This window comes from Thalassophryne amazonica, chromosome 18 (genome assembly GCF_902500255.1).
Source record: "Thalassophryne amazonica chromosome 18, fThaAma1.1, whole genome shotgun sequence".
Taxonomy (NCBI): domain Eukaryota; kingdom Metazoa; phylum Chordata; class Actinopteri; order Batrachoidiformes; family Batrachoididae; genus Thalassophryne; species Thalassophryne amazonica.
In genome coordinates, this window is record NC_047120.1 from 48766090 (window position 1) to 48781151 (window position 15062).

Below are 15062 nucleotides of genomic sequence, written 5' to 3' on the forward strand. Positions count from 1 at the left end.
ATAACTATTCAATAAATCGTCTCTGTAAGTTTTTTTAAATAGTATCTCTGAGCTGATAGTTCTAGTGCCCAGAGGGATATCATTCCACATCTTAGTATAGATGTAGAAGAATGATCTTTGTCCATAAGTGTTTTTATAAGAAGGGACTTGGAGCTGTTCCGCCGATGTTGATCTGGTGCTCCTTTGAGAGTTTGTAGTTGGTACTAGAGCCAACAGAGCTGGTGGCAGGTTGAAGTTTTTTAACTGAAAATAGAATCTAATAGTTGTTGAAGGTCAGAGCATTTGATCTGGACAGAGCTATACAATGGTGGATCCAACCTGGAAGTTGACAGTGAATTTTAAAAGCTCTGTTGTACAGTCGAGCCACAGGATCAAGAACATCATTTGTGGTGAGAGACCATATAGGCAAACAATAGGAGATAGAGGAGAGGACTACAGCATGGAGGTACATATGAGAAACAGAGGTTGTCAAATATGGTCTGATTTTGTTGTAGACATACAGTTTTTGTCGCAGTTTCTTGGTCAGAGAGTTGACATGTTCTTTGTAATTAAGATGAGAATCCAAGAGCACACCAAGATATTTATAGGTTGTTGTTATGTGCAGTTTGTAATCGGAGAACATGATTGTGTTGAAATGAAAAAATACATACATTCTGTCTTTTCATGTTAATACTAAGGTGGTGATCCGTTAGCCAATTTTGGAGTGTATTGAGATCAGATGACAATTTAGCATTTACAAAATTGGGGTTTGAGTCAGAGTAAAAGAGTACAGTGTCATCTGCATACAATAAAACGTTAGAATAATTGCATATAAGGGGAAGATCATTAATATAAAGAAGAAACAGTAATGGACCAAGAGTACTCCCTTGTGGAACACCGATATTGTATTTAAGAGGACGAGATTTAGTTTGACCAATTTTGACTATTTGAGACCTGCCACTCAAATAGGATGTAATCATGTCAAGCACACTTTGGGACAGCTTAAAGGACTGAGGTTTACTTAGTAAAATGAGATGATTTACTGTATCAAATGCTTTACGGAAATCTATAAAAACTGCACCTGTAACCTGTCCTTTGTTTAAAGCAGAGCGTATATGTTCAATGAACAGTAGAAGAGCAGACATAGTGGAACGTTTGGACCGAAAACCATACTGAGAGTCACTGAGCAGGTGGTTGTTGTCCAGGAAGTTGATAAGTTGATTATACAGAGTTTTTTCTAGCAATTTTGATATTGTTGAAAGTATAGCTATTGGTCTGTAATTTGAAATGCATGTAGGGCTGTCTGATTTAAATATGGGAAGGTTGCTGGACAGAGGTATTTGTCAATGCCATTACCTTTAAATCAGAATTCAGGTCCAAGTCTTTAGGGTGCTGGTGCTTCCTGCCTTATTAATGATTGTGATAGGTGGATGGTGACCAGTGGCCTAAGGACATGACTGGATATCACTGGTACTAGGTCTCTTCAGAGGATCCTTGGGTATCTCTGTAATGGCTTGTCAAATTGGTACTTAGGTAGATTCAGATGAGGAGTATTGTGAGGAAGCATCGTCTACCACGTTTTAGCCATGAGGTGCTTTTCTATGGACATGATCCAACACTCAAAATACCTCAGTGTTGAGGACCTTCAGTAGCCGGAGAACGCCCAGAGGACATCCATGTTCCACCTGGCTTCAGGGGGTGGCTGCTTTCGAAAGGTGGGGGCAGATCAGCTGTTTGTCTTGGTGGTTGCCATCTAAAACCCAAGACAGTTCTACAGTGTTGTAGATGCAGCGATGTGCAGCATGACACCTGCTCCTAGACCTGATCTGACCTATACCCATTCATCCATTATCTCTGCCTGCTTATCCATTAAGGGTTTGAGAGACTAGAGCCAAACTCTTTGCACACTAGTTTGCAAAGTTAACATATAATGTAGACATCGGGAACCACACAGAATCAGACCTCAAGGCAATTTAGACTCTCCAGAGCAGTAGTAAGACTCCCATGCAAATTGTACACAGTCTCCAGCTGAGTGGTGGCAGCACCAACCTTTGTCCACCCCTCTGTATAGCCAATGAATGTAATTAAAATAAACCCAACAAAACCCATTTATTAAGCGGCCGAGTAAAAGTTCCCAGTGATGTGAACATTTTTAGTCGGTGACAATAAACCTGACTGCATTTGTGGATGCACATCGAGAAAGTAAATGCTCATTACGTCTGACACACATCTCATTTCCTTTTGTAGTTACCTTCTGTCCTGCTGCTTCTTGCTCTCCCACAGACTCGCACCCTGCTGCCTGTCTCTGCTATCAAATAGATTGCTCTAGCATTTTGGTTCTCCTGTGATAAGCTTGCGTTAATCTCCAGAGCAAAAAAAAAAAAAGTGTGGAAGTCCTTATCTTGCCAGCGTTCCAGCCAGCTAACCAGACTGTGCTCGGTTATTAACAGCCCACGGGCTTTGTTTAGAGCCTTGCTCTCAGACGTCCAAGTCTCACTGATTAGCCAGTTTCAGAGCTGATGCCTCCATGATGATTTCATTAGAGTGCACAGGTAGGCGGCGGACACATTTAGACCATTAGGCTCCTGTTATGGTGCTGAAGAGCATCATTACCTTTGGCTGATGGAGTTTACGTCAGGGGTCTCAAACACAAATTACACAAGGGCCACTGGCCAGGCCTTCCCTCAACTTTAAAAGATGATGAGTGTTTTTTCTGTAATGTAAATGTAGATTGCATTAGTTAAAGTGGTCATAAGACCCCCCCCCCACACCCTTCAACCCAACTGGGAAAAAGGGTATTGTCATGGCCTTCGTGGCGGTAGCTGAATGAGAGGTATACAGGCCGTGTGTGTGTGTGTGTGTGTGTGTATGTGGTAATAGTATCTACCCAGTTGTAAATTGCTACCAGCTTTGGTTTCTGTGTAGGCTCTCAGTTGTCCAGGTGGTTTCCATAGTAGAGAAGCTTGCCAGTAACAACCCAGTCCAGTCGGAGATTCAAGCTTTTCTACCAGCTTTGGTTGCAAACGTAACTTGAGTCAGGCTGGTGTCCTACCTATGGGGAGTTGTAGATTGTTTTTTCTGTAATGTAAATCTAGATTGTATTAGTTAAAGTGGTCATATGACCCTCCAACCCATTTGGAGAAAGGGGTATTGTCATGGCCTTCGTGGCGGCAGCTGAATGTGAGGTATACAGGCCATATGTGTGTGTGTGTGTGGTGATAGTGTAGCAAGGTGAAGTCCGGATTGAAAAGATGTTCCCGCTAGCTTGGCTAACAGGGAATTCCCCTTTGGCTGATCTGGTAGAGTTCTGGTCTTTAGTTCGAGCAGTCTGGTCAAAACAATTGTGACCAGACTGGGGACCTTTGTGGCCAGGACAGGAGTGGGATCGAACCTACCAGGTTCTCTACTAGGTCAGCCAAACAGGAATTCCCCATTAGCCAAACAAGCGGGAACATATTCTTAATCCGGACTTCACCTTGCTGCATATTTCCCTACCATTTTTGACTTTGTCGCAAAGTCACAGGTGCATTTAAGCATGTTCTGTGACTACCCACATGCTGCCAATAATGCCAATTGTGACCTGAGGACATCTGTGGCCGGGACGGCGGTGGTGATCGAACCTCGGACTGCTCAAACTGAAGACCAGAACTCTACCAGGTCAGCCAAAGGGGAATTCCCCATTAGCCAAGCTAGCGGGAACATCTTTTCAATCCGGATTTCACCTTGCTACAACAGAATCTTTCATTTGTACTCAGAGATCAGAATTCAAACAAGACATTTCAGGTGCATTCTCCAAGTCCACCCAGTTGTAAATTGGTACCAGCTTTGGTTGCAAACGTAACTTGCGTCAGACTGGTGTTTTTAGGAATCTGCTAGCTTAGCGCAGCTACTAGCTCTTAGCCGGTTTAGCATGGCGGCTTCTCCTGTCTCTCCCGCACTTTTCTGCTCTGGGTGTGAAATGTTTATTTATTCCTCGGCCTCCTTTAGCAGTAATGGTACTTGTAATAAGTGTAGCTTATTCGTAGCTTTGGAGGCCAGGCTGGGCAAATTGGAGACTCGGCTCTGCACCTTGGAAAATCCTACAGCTAGCCAGGCCCCTGTAGTCGGTGCGGACCAAGGTAGCTTAGCCGCCGTTAGTTCCCCTCCAGCAGATCCCAAGCAGCCGGGAAAGCAGGTCGACTGGGTGACTGTGAGGAGGAAGCGTAGTCCTAAACAGAAGCCCCGTGTATACCGCCAACCCGTTCACATTTCTAACCATTTTTCCCCACTTGGCGACACACCCGCCGAGGAACAAACTCTGGTTATTGGCGACTCTGTTTTGAGAAATGTGAAGTTAGCGACACCAGTAACCATAGTCAATTGTCTTCCGGGGGCCAGAGCAGGCGACATCGAAGGAAATTTGAAACTGCTGGCTAAGGCTAAGCGTAAATTTGGTAAGATTGTAATTCACGTCGGCAGTAATGACACCCGGTTACGCCAATCGGAGGTCAATAAAATTAATATTGAATCGGTGTATAACTTTGCAAAAACAATGTTGGACTCTGTAGTTTTCTCTGGGTCCCTCCCCAATTGGACCGGGAGTGACATGTTTAGCCGCATGTTCTCCTTGAATTGCTGGCTGTCTGAGTGGTGTCCAAAAAATGAGGTGGGCTTCATAGATAATTGGCAAAGCTTCTGGGGAAAACCTGGTCTTGTTAGGAGAGATGGCATCCATCCCACTTTGGATGGAGCAGCTCTCATTTCTAGAAATCTGGCCAATTTTCTTAAATCCTCCAAACCATGACTATCCAGGGTTGGGACCAGGAAGCAGAGTTGTAGTCTTACACACCTCTCTGCAGCTTCTCTCCCCCTGCCATCCCCTCATTACCCCATCCCCGTAGAGACGGTGCCTGCTCCCAGACCACCAATAACCAGCAAAAATCTATTTAACCGTAAAAATTCAAAAAGGAAAAATAATATAGCACCTTCAACTGCACCACAGACTAAAACAGTTAAATGTGGTCTATTAAACATTAGATCTCTCTCTTCTAAGTCCCTGTTAGTAAATGATATAATAATTGATCAACATATTGATTTATTCTGCCTTACAGAAACCTGGTTACAGCAGGATGAATATGTTAGTTTAAATGAGTCAAGACCCCCGAGTCACACTAACTGCCAGAACGCTCGTAGCACGGGCCGAGGCGGAGGATTAGCAGCAATCTTCCACTCCATCTTATTAATTAATCAAAAACCCAGACAGAGCTTTAATTCATTTGAAAGCTTGACTCTTAGTCTTGTCCATCCAAATTGGAAGTCCCAAAAACCAGTTTATTTGTTGTTATCTATCGTCCACCTGGTCGTTACTGTGACTTTCTCTGTGAATTTTCAGACCTTTTGTCTGACTTAGTGCTTAGCTCAGATAAGATAATTATAGTGGGCGATTTTAACATCCACACAGATGCTGAGAATGACAGTCTCAAAACTGCATTTAATCTATTGTTAGACTCGACTGGCTTTGCTCAAAATGTAAATGAGTCCACCCACCACTTTAATCATACCTTAGATCTTGTTCTGACTTATGGTATGGAAATTGAAGACTTAACAGTATTCCCTGAAAACTCCCTTCTGTCTGATCATTTCTTAATAACATTTACATTTACTCTGATGGACTACCCAGCAGTGGGGAATAAGTTTCATTACAGTAGAAGTCTTTCAGAATGCGCTGTAACTAGGTTTAAGGATACAATTCCTTCTTTATCTTCTCCAATGCCATATACCAACACAGTGCAGAGTAGCTACCTAAACTCTGTGAGTGAGATAGATTATCTCGTCAATAGTTTTACATCCTCATTGAAGACAACTTTGGATGCTGTAGCTCCTCTGAAAAAGAGAGCCTTAAATCAGAAGTGCCTGACTCCATGGTATAACTCACAAACTCGCAGCTTAAAGCAGATAACCCGTACATTGGAGAGGAAATGGCGTCTCACTAATTTAGAAGATCTTCACTTAGCCTGGAAAAAGAGTCTGTTGCTCTATAAAAAAGCCCTCCGTAAAGCTAGGACATCTTACTACTCATCACTAATTGAAGAAAATAAGAACAACCCCAGGTTTCATTTCAGCACTGTAGCCAGGCTGACAAAGAGTCAGAGCTCTATTGAGCCGAGTATTCCTTTAACTTTAACTAGTAATGACTTCATGACTTTCTTTGCTAATAAAATTTTAACTATTAGAGAAAAAATTACTCATAACCATCCCAAAGACATATCGTTCTCTTTGGCTGCTTTCAGTGATGCCGGTATTTGGTTAGACTCTTTCTCTCCGATTGTTCTGTCTGAGTTATTTTCATTAGTTACTTCCTCCAAACCATCAACATGTCTATTAGACCTCATTCCTACCAGGCTGCTCAAGGAAGCCCTACCATTAATTAATGCTTCGAACTTAAATATGACCAATCTATCTTTATTAGTTGGCTATGTACCACAGGCTTTTAAGGTGGCAGTAATTAAACCATTACTTAAAAAGCCATCACTTGACCCAGCTATCTTAGCTAATTATAGGCCAATCTCCAACCTTCCTTTTCTCTCAAAAATTCTTGAAAGGGTAGTTGTAAAACAGCTAACTGATCATCTGCAGAGGAATGGTCTATTTGAAGAGTTTCAGTCAGGTTTTAGAATTCATCATAGTACAGAAACAGCATTAGTGAAGGTTACAAATGATCTTCTTATGGCCTCAGACATTGGACTCATCTCTGTGCTTGTTCTGTTAGACCTCAGTGCTGCTTTTGATACTGCTGACCATAAAATTTTATTACAGAGATTAGAGCATGCCATAGGTATTAAAGGCACTGCGCTGTGGTAGTTTGAATCATATTTATCTAATAGATTACAATTTGTTCATGTAAATGGGGAACTTCTTCACAGACTAAGGTTAATTATGGAGTTCCACAAGGTTCTGTGCTAGGACCAATTTTATTCACTTTATACATGCTTCCCTTAGGCAGTATTATTAGATGGCATTGCTTACATTTTCATTGTTACGCAGATGATACCCAGCTTTATCTATCTATGAAGCCAGAGGACACACACCAATTAGCTAAACTGCAGGATTGTCTTACAGACATAAAGACATGGATGACCTCTAATTTCCTGCTTTTAAACTCAGATAAAACTGAAGTTATTGTACTTGGCCCCACAAATCTTAGAAACATGGTGTCTAACCAGATCCTTACTCTGGATGGCATTACCCTGACCTCTAGTAATACTGTGAGAAATCTTGGAGTCATTTTTGATCAGGATATGTCATTCAATGCGCATATTAAACAAATATGTAGGACTGCTTTTTTGCATTTGCGCAATATTTCTAAAATTAGAAAGGTCTTGTCTCAGAGTGATGCTGAAAAACTAATTCATGCATTTATTTCCTCTAGGCTGGACTATTGTGATTCATTATTATCAGGTTGTCCTAAAAGTTCCCTGAAAAGCCTTCAGTTAATTCAAAATGCTGCAGCTAGAGTATTGACAGGGACTAGAAGGAGAGAGCATATCTCAGCATATTGGCCTCTCTTCATTGGCTTCCTGTTAATTCTAGAATAGAATTTAAACTTCTTCTTCTTACTTATAAAGTTTTGAATAATTAGGTCCCAAATAAAATTGATTTGATTTGATGTTCCAAATGAGACTACACATAAGAATGGAACCATGTGACACTGGTGAAGGTCTGCAGTCTTCAGTAAATTCCAATGATGGCCCTCCATTCTTCACAGTCCTGATCACATTAGCCCAGGCATAGCCTGACATTTGACTTGACACATCTCACTCTCTCCTGTGCCCTGAGGAGGTGGAGGATTGTACCATGTAAAATGATCAGCGTTGGGATTTACAAGTTAAGGATGCTTAGAGCAGGGGTTTTAATGTCATGACGTCATGTTAATTAGCAGCTACTTTGATCTTTTCAGCCTCTAAGCCCTAATGTGTTCACGTCAGTCTGTCGGGGGAAACTGGATGCTTTAGTGACTCCCTCAGGGATCTTGGAGAAGAATGCCGCGCCCGTCCCTGTAGGCCAAAACAAAGCTCCCAAACGTGTTTATACATTTGCTTGCAGGTAATGCTTTAGTGATAGAGAAGAGAGCTACGCTAGATCAAAATGGCAGACAAGGATAGTGTTGAGAAATATCTGGAGAACAACCCACAATTTGCTAAAGAATACTTTGATAAGAACTTGCGCGCCGATGCCCTGTCGGCAGCCTTTTCTGCAGCCGTCGACATCAAAGACACTGCTTCCTTCAAGGATGTTAACTCCGTGCAAGAAGCTGCCATTGTCTTCGAGTTGGTGCAAGAACTGCAGAAACCGGGAAACATGGAGAAAACGCTTCACAAAGTGTTGCAGAGAGTTTCCCTGCTCATACAGGCTGACAGGGTGAGCTTTTACTTATGCCGGGCGAGAAACGGAATACCCGAACTCTCCACTTGCCTCTTTGATGTGACTCCCACATCCAGCTTCGATGCAAACGTAGTCCATCCACAGGTGGAAATTGTTTTCCCTCTCGACATGGGGATTGTTGGATTCACAGCACACTCCAAAAAGCCTCAAAATGTTCCAGATGTTACAAAGGTGAGAGTCAACTGCTGCCCGGAAGCTTGGCGGTAAAGATTTTTAATGCTTGTGTGTAAAACTGTTTAAAACATCTGTGCTAATGACATCTGTAGGCTCTGCTGTTCTTAAATAAAGTTTTAAGTTACTACTACATTAACTAAATAACTACACATGTATTTCTTTACAATGAAAGTTTACAGTGTAAATGTGCTATTTTCTTATTCATATTTATTTCTAATTTTCATGCTAATGTTAGCTGCTAGTTTCTTTTTGAAATGACATCAACAGTTGAGAGCTTTTTTTTCTAGGGTATTTTTTTTTAAACTGAATGATAATTCTTCTTTGTCAAAAATAAATGATTGTTCAACGTGTGATGAATGTCAGAATTAAACAGCGGTCTAGAATGTTCAATATTTACTCATATTAACGTGTAATGATATGTAACATATAGTTTTCATGAATATTTATTTAAATCTAAATTGATGTATTTTTAATAGCAAACATTAAGGTTTAGAACAATTAAAAGTAGCATTTAATATTTTTAAAATTGTTATATATATATATATATATATATATATACACACACAAATTTAATGCCAATCTTTGATAAATGCCCACAAGAAAACAAGGGTGTGGAAGGATTAATTTTATTATACTCTGTAAATGTTGACACATTGTAATGTATAATTTTACACAAATTTTTGAATTCATTCAAATTAATAATTTATGATTGAATATTAAGAATATTAAGATTTTGAGCAATGCAATTTATAATTTACTAATAATTGATATTTATTTATAATTAAAGCAACACAATTTCTAATTTGCTAATAATTCATATTTATTTATAATTAAGGATTCTTTACATTTACTTAATTCTAGGTCTTGTGAATTGTTTACTGCATGTCCTACATTTCTAGTCCATCAATATCAGTTTAATTCCAAAAGTAAACCAAAATCAATCAGCAAATACTTATAAAATTGCAATTATATATATATATATATATATATATATATATATATATATATATATATATATATATATATATATAACTACTGGACTGGACTACTATTGCAATTTTAATGTCAAAATCTGTGATAAATGTGAAGTTAAACAAACACAATGGAGGCAGAGGAATGAATTTCAAGACTTATTAGCCTAATATATTTTTGTATTTTGTCATTTCTTTTGTCTGAATTGTTAATTTCTCACATTTGTATTCCATAAACATTAATTTTGTTGTTAACAAAAGTACTGATACAGATATTTTCAAAATATATTTTATTTCTGTGATTGCCATTTTAATTTTGGCAGTACTCATCTTTCATTTTTGTTACTGAATTTGCTTGTTTATCAGAAATCAGCTGAATATGAAAGTAATAAAGTTATTAATCATGTCTGTCAAGTGACATGCAGTTTATGTTCTCCACAACCCATAATATGATCGATTAGGTTACTGATCATTGGTTATCAAAGAATGAAATCAAATATCATAGTGTCTTTAATGTGAATCTGAGAAATTCAAAGAAAGTCTTGCTCAAAATTTGCATTTGTTTTGAAATGTGTTTTTCTTTTTTAATCACTTGAAAAGTTGTGTTTCCCTCTATGTCGTGACTTGGATCCTCTGAGGGTGAAACTCTCACATCTTTGTGTGCTGCACTTGACCTGAGGACAGTTTCCTTTTTCTTACCACTCAGAATCCAAAGTTCTGTGACTTTGTGGACAAACAGACCGGCTACAAGACCAAATGCATGCTCACCTTCCCCCTCATGGCTGAGAAAGAGTGCCTTGGAGTTGTCATGGCGCTAAACAAAACAGGAGCTGATTCGTTTTCTGCAGCGGACGAATCGGTAAGAATTGTCTCTACGTTTGAGGCTGGAACTTCACAGCGTCAACGTGTTCAAGGTCATGCTGGTCAAAGACGCTGACACCTGGCTGTTTTGGAAATGTATCCTGATGATGGACTCTCGTGACCTTTTCCTTAACTGATAACATGTAGAATTTTCATTTATCTTAAAATTGAGTGATAAATAATTGATCGAGTGCAGGTTATGTTGCTTTGTATTGAATGAACTCCCTGTGGTGGGCCAACAGATCCATAGTTCCTGACCTTTTAAGAACATGTGCGGCCCCACTGATAACGCTTTACAGCTGAGATGCAGCTGCTTTTTACTTTACACCATAATTACAAAAGATTCATCGCTGTCAAGTTTTTGCTCCCACTTCTCCTGAACTCGCTTTCTAACGCTGGAGACATGACTCACTCTCCATGGAGGTGGCTGTAAGTGTTCTGGAGTGTAGTAATGTGGCAGGGATGATGAGGTCAATCAGTGTTAAGGCAGTGGTTCCCAAATGTCGGTGGGCGGAGTCACTGCAACAAAGTCCAAATTCATAATCAATACTAGAGCACCGTGTTCGTAGAGCACAAACCTCCATGAACACTAGCTTACAATTCCATAAATACTTACCTTGGAAAAAACTTTCAAGGTCAAAAAAGTATAATGCAAATATAGATGAAAAGGGCTTTTCAATGTTAAAATCAAATATCCACTAAATCCACAATACGGATCAGATCCAGATCAAACTTTGTCAAGTGATAGTGTGTGCCCGTCTGCACATCTCTTTCAAATATGAAAATGATTGGGGCATGTTTGATTAAGATATAATGTAAAATAGATATTAAATGGGGTTTTCAATGTAAATGGCCACAAAATCTGTAATCTGGATCAGATCTAGATCCAGCATTGTCAGGCGATACTGAGTGCCAGTCTGCACCTCACTTTCAAATAGAAGAGTGATTGGGGCATGTTTGATTAAGATATAATGTAAAATATACATTAACTGAGGTTTTCAATGTTAAATTTAAATGGTCACACCATCTGTAATCTGGATCAGAGCTGGATCAAACTTTGTGAGTTGATAAAGGATACCATCCCATATAAAACTCCCAAATATGAAAAAATGTGATCCTTTTTAACAGAGTTATAAATTTTTTAAAATTCATTCAATGTTAAAGCATAGGGATCTTTCCCATTTTCCAAGATTCTCCTGACTTTGACCTATGAGTTTGAAAATTGAATCAGTTCTTGCCGATCAGAATATGAATCCTCTGTAAAAAATGTCATAACAATATATGAAAAATTGTGGTTTACAGGCTGTTCACAAACAGACAAACAAACAGGGTTGAAAATATAACCTCTGCCCAACTTTGTTGTTGGAGGTAAAAATATGTCCTCTACTCATACCTGTAAGAATCTTGGAATATAATCTCAAACACCAGAGACTAGGTTAATATAGCTACCTAGTTGTTACCTATGTTATGTTATGTTTTCACCCCGTTTGATTGTATGTAATTATGTAATTACCTCCGCCAAATGCTTTAAATGCTAAGTTGCTGATGTTTGTTTTGGAGAACATGCATGTCTCCCTCTCTCGCACAGACCATGTGGGTTTGTCACACAGGGGATCAGTCTGGCTCACAGCCAAGCAGGAGTCCAAATTTAGACATCGTGACATATGTCACAAAAGTCTAACATGAGAATTTTCAGGTTTAAATTATTTTATAGCATGGTAGTTTCTACATGCACAGTTGCAAAACTGTGGGACTTTTTGAATATTTAACAGAAAATCCCAAACGTATTAAACAGTAAAAGTTGGCGACCCCTTTAAAGCTACATATAAACATGACATTTGCTGATATTACTTTTCAGAGCACTTACAGTACAGACCTTGCAGGAAAGGAATTGGTTTAAGTTTCTCAAAGCATCTTAAAACTAAGATGACCTTTGGAGGTCTATGAGTTAAGATCATCTTAACCTTAAGATGGTCTTCACATGTTTTTTTTTAGAAAAGGATTCCTGAATGTCATAGGTACATCAGCCACTTTTCAGTTGAACAGTGTTTTCCTGGTATTCCATTAGAGTCCCCTACAGTTTTACACATCCCATCCTGATGAGGAGAAATGTAGCGTTGTGATGTTAAATGAAGTTCTGATTCACTGCAGTGATAAATTTGCTGATTTGCCCTTCAGTTATTCCACAAGTATATGAATTTCGCTCAAGTCATCACTCTGCAGAACTACACAGCCTACATGTTCAACGTGGAGTCGAGGAGGAGTCAGGTAACACAGATCTTCTCAAACCAATCAAATTAGGCCCATAAAATAGCACAGGACATAACTTGCATTAACTCAGTTTCTCGGTCCGTAGGTGCTGCTGTGGTCGGCCAGTAAAGTATTTGAGGAATTGACGGACATTGAGAGGCAGTTTCACAAAGCGCTCTACACCGTAAGAACGTATCTACAGTGTGAACGATACTCAGTTGGCCTCTTGGACATGACCAAAGAGAAGGTTCGTCTCACTGAATAGATCAAATTCTAGAAGCTGAATGTAACATGCTACGTTACCGGCTATATCTGTAACTAATCTGCAGTGTAGACGCAGATTTACAACCTACCGTACTTTCTGCAGTAAGCAGTCTGGAGTAAATCATGACTTTTTGGAGTAGTTTGGGAAGTCCTGCAGCTTATACTCTGGTGTGACTTGTACACTGAAACATCACTCATTTGTTATTAATAATAGTCATAAATGACTTTCTCTTGAATCAAAGCAATGAACCAAAAATAAAAGAATAAATGCAAATAATAAAAAAATACATTACCACAATGTACCAAAATCCAAAATTAAAGTGGTGACAATACAGAAAAAAGGTGCAACTTATTGCCTGGTGCAGCTTATACAGTAGTGTTCAGAATAATAGTAGTGCTATGTGACTAAAAAGATTAATCCAGGTTTTGAGTATATTTCTTATTGTTACATGGGAAACAAGGTACCAGTAGATTCAGTAGATTCTCACAAATCCAACAAGACCAAACATACATGATATTCACACTCTTAAGGCTATGAAATTGGGGTATTAGTAAAAAAAAAGTAGAAAAGGGGGTGTTCACAATAATAGTAGTGTGGCATTCAGTCAGTGAGTTCGTCAATTTTGTAGAACAAACACGTGTGAATCAGGTGTCCCCTATTTAAGGATGAAGCCAGCACCTGTTGAACATGCTTTTCTCTTTGAAAGCCTGAGGAAAATGGGACGTTCAAGACATTGTTCAGAAAAACAGCGTAGTTTGATTAAAAAGTTGATTGGAGAGGGGAAAACTTATACGCAGGTGCAAAAAATTATGGGCTGTTCATCTACAATGATCTCCAATGCTTTAAAATGGACAAAAAAAACCAGAGACGCATGGAAGAAAACGGAAAACAACCATCAAAATGGATAGAAGAATAACAGAATGGCAAAGGCTCACCCATTGATCAGCTCCAGGATGATCAAAGACAGTCTGGAGTTACCTGTAAGTGCTGTGACAGTTAGAAGATGCCTGTGTGAAGCTAATTAATTTGCAAGAATCCCTCTGTTAAATAAAAGACATGTGCAGAAGAGGTTACAATTTGCCAAAGAACACATCAACTAGCCTAAAGAGAAATGGAGGAACGTTTTGTGGACTGATGAGAGTAAAATTGTTCTTTTTGGGTCCAAGGGCAGTTGTGAGACGGTTTGTGAGAAGACCCCCAAACTCTGAATTCAAGCCACAGTTCACAGTTCACAGTGAAGCATGGTGGTGCAAGCATCAAGATATGGGCATGTTTCTCCTACTATGGTGGTGGACCTATATATCGCATACCAGATATCATGGATCAGTTTGGATATGTCAAAATAATTGAAGAGGTCATGTTGCCTTATGCTGAAGAGGACATGTCCTTGAAATGGGTGTTTCAACAAGACAATGACCCCAAGCACCCTAGTAAACGAGCAAAATCATGGTTCCAAACCAACAAAATTAATGCCTCGCAGATGTGAAGAAATCATGAAAAACTGTGGTTATACAACTGAATATTAGTTTAGTGATTCACAGGATTGCTAAAAAAAAGCAGTTTGAACATAATAGTTTTTTGTAGCGTCAACAGCAGATGCTACTATTATTGTGAACACCCCCTTTTCTATTTTTCTTTTTTACTAATAGCCCAATTTCATAGCCTTAAGAGTGTGCATATCATGAATGCTTGGTCTTGTTGGATTTGTGAGAATCTACTGAATCTACTGGTACCTTGTTTCCCATGTAACAATAAGAAATATACTCAAAACCTGGATTAATCTTTTTAGTCACATAGCACTACTATTATTCTGAACACTACTGTATATGGTTTTTCCTCTTCAAGAAGCCTTTTTTTTGACACATGTGACTTGTACTATATATATATATATATATATATATATATATATATATATATATATATATATATATATATATATATATATATATATATATATATATATATATATATATATATATATATGTGTGTGTGTGTGTGTGTGTTTTGTTTTTCCCCTCTTCAAGAAGCCTTTTTTGACACATGCAACTTGCACTCTGGTGCAACTTTTATATATATATATATATATATATATATATATATATATATATATATATATATATATATATATATATATATTCCTC

At 38.8% G+C, this 15062-nt stretch overlaps 1 protein-coding gene across 1 annotated transcript in view; it reads left to right on the forward strand.

Moving 5' to 3' along the window:
- LOC117530219 (cone cGMP-specific 3',5'-cyclic phosphodiesterase subunit alpha'-like) overlaps window positions 1-15062 on the forward strand; it is an 81852-nt gene that overhangs the window by 39196 nt on the left and 27594 nt on the right. The window contains exons 10-12 of the mRNA XM_034193147.1: window positions 10252-10404; window positions 12585-12674; window positions 12763-12903. Of these exons, the coding sequence (XP_034049038.1) occupies window positions 10252-10404; window positions 12585-12674; window positions 12763-12903 (384 nt within the window). The remainder of the gene's footprint in view (window positions 1-10251; window positions 10405-12584; window positions 12675-12762; window positions 12904-15062) is intronic.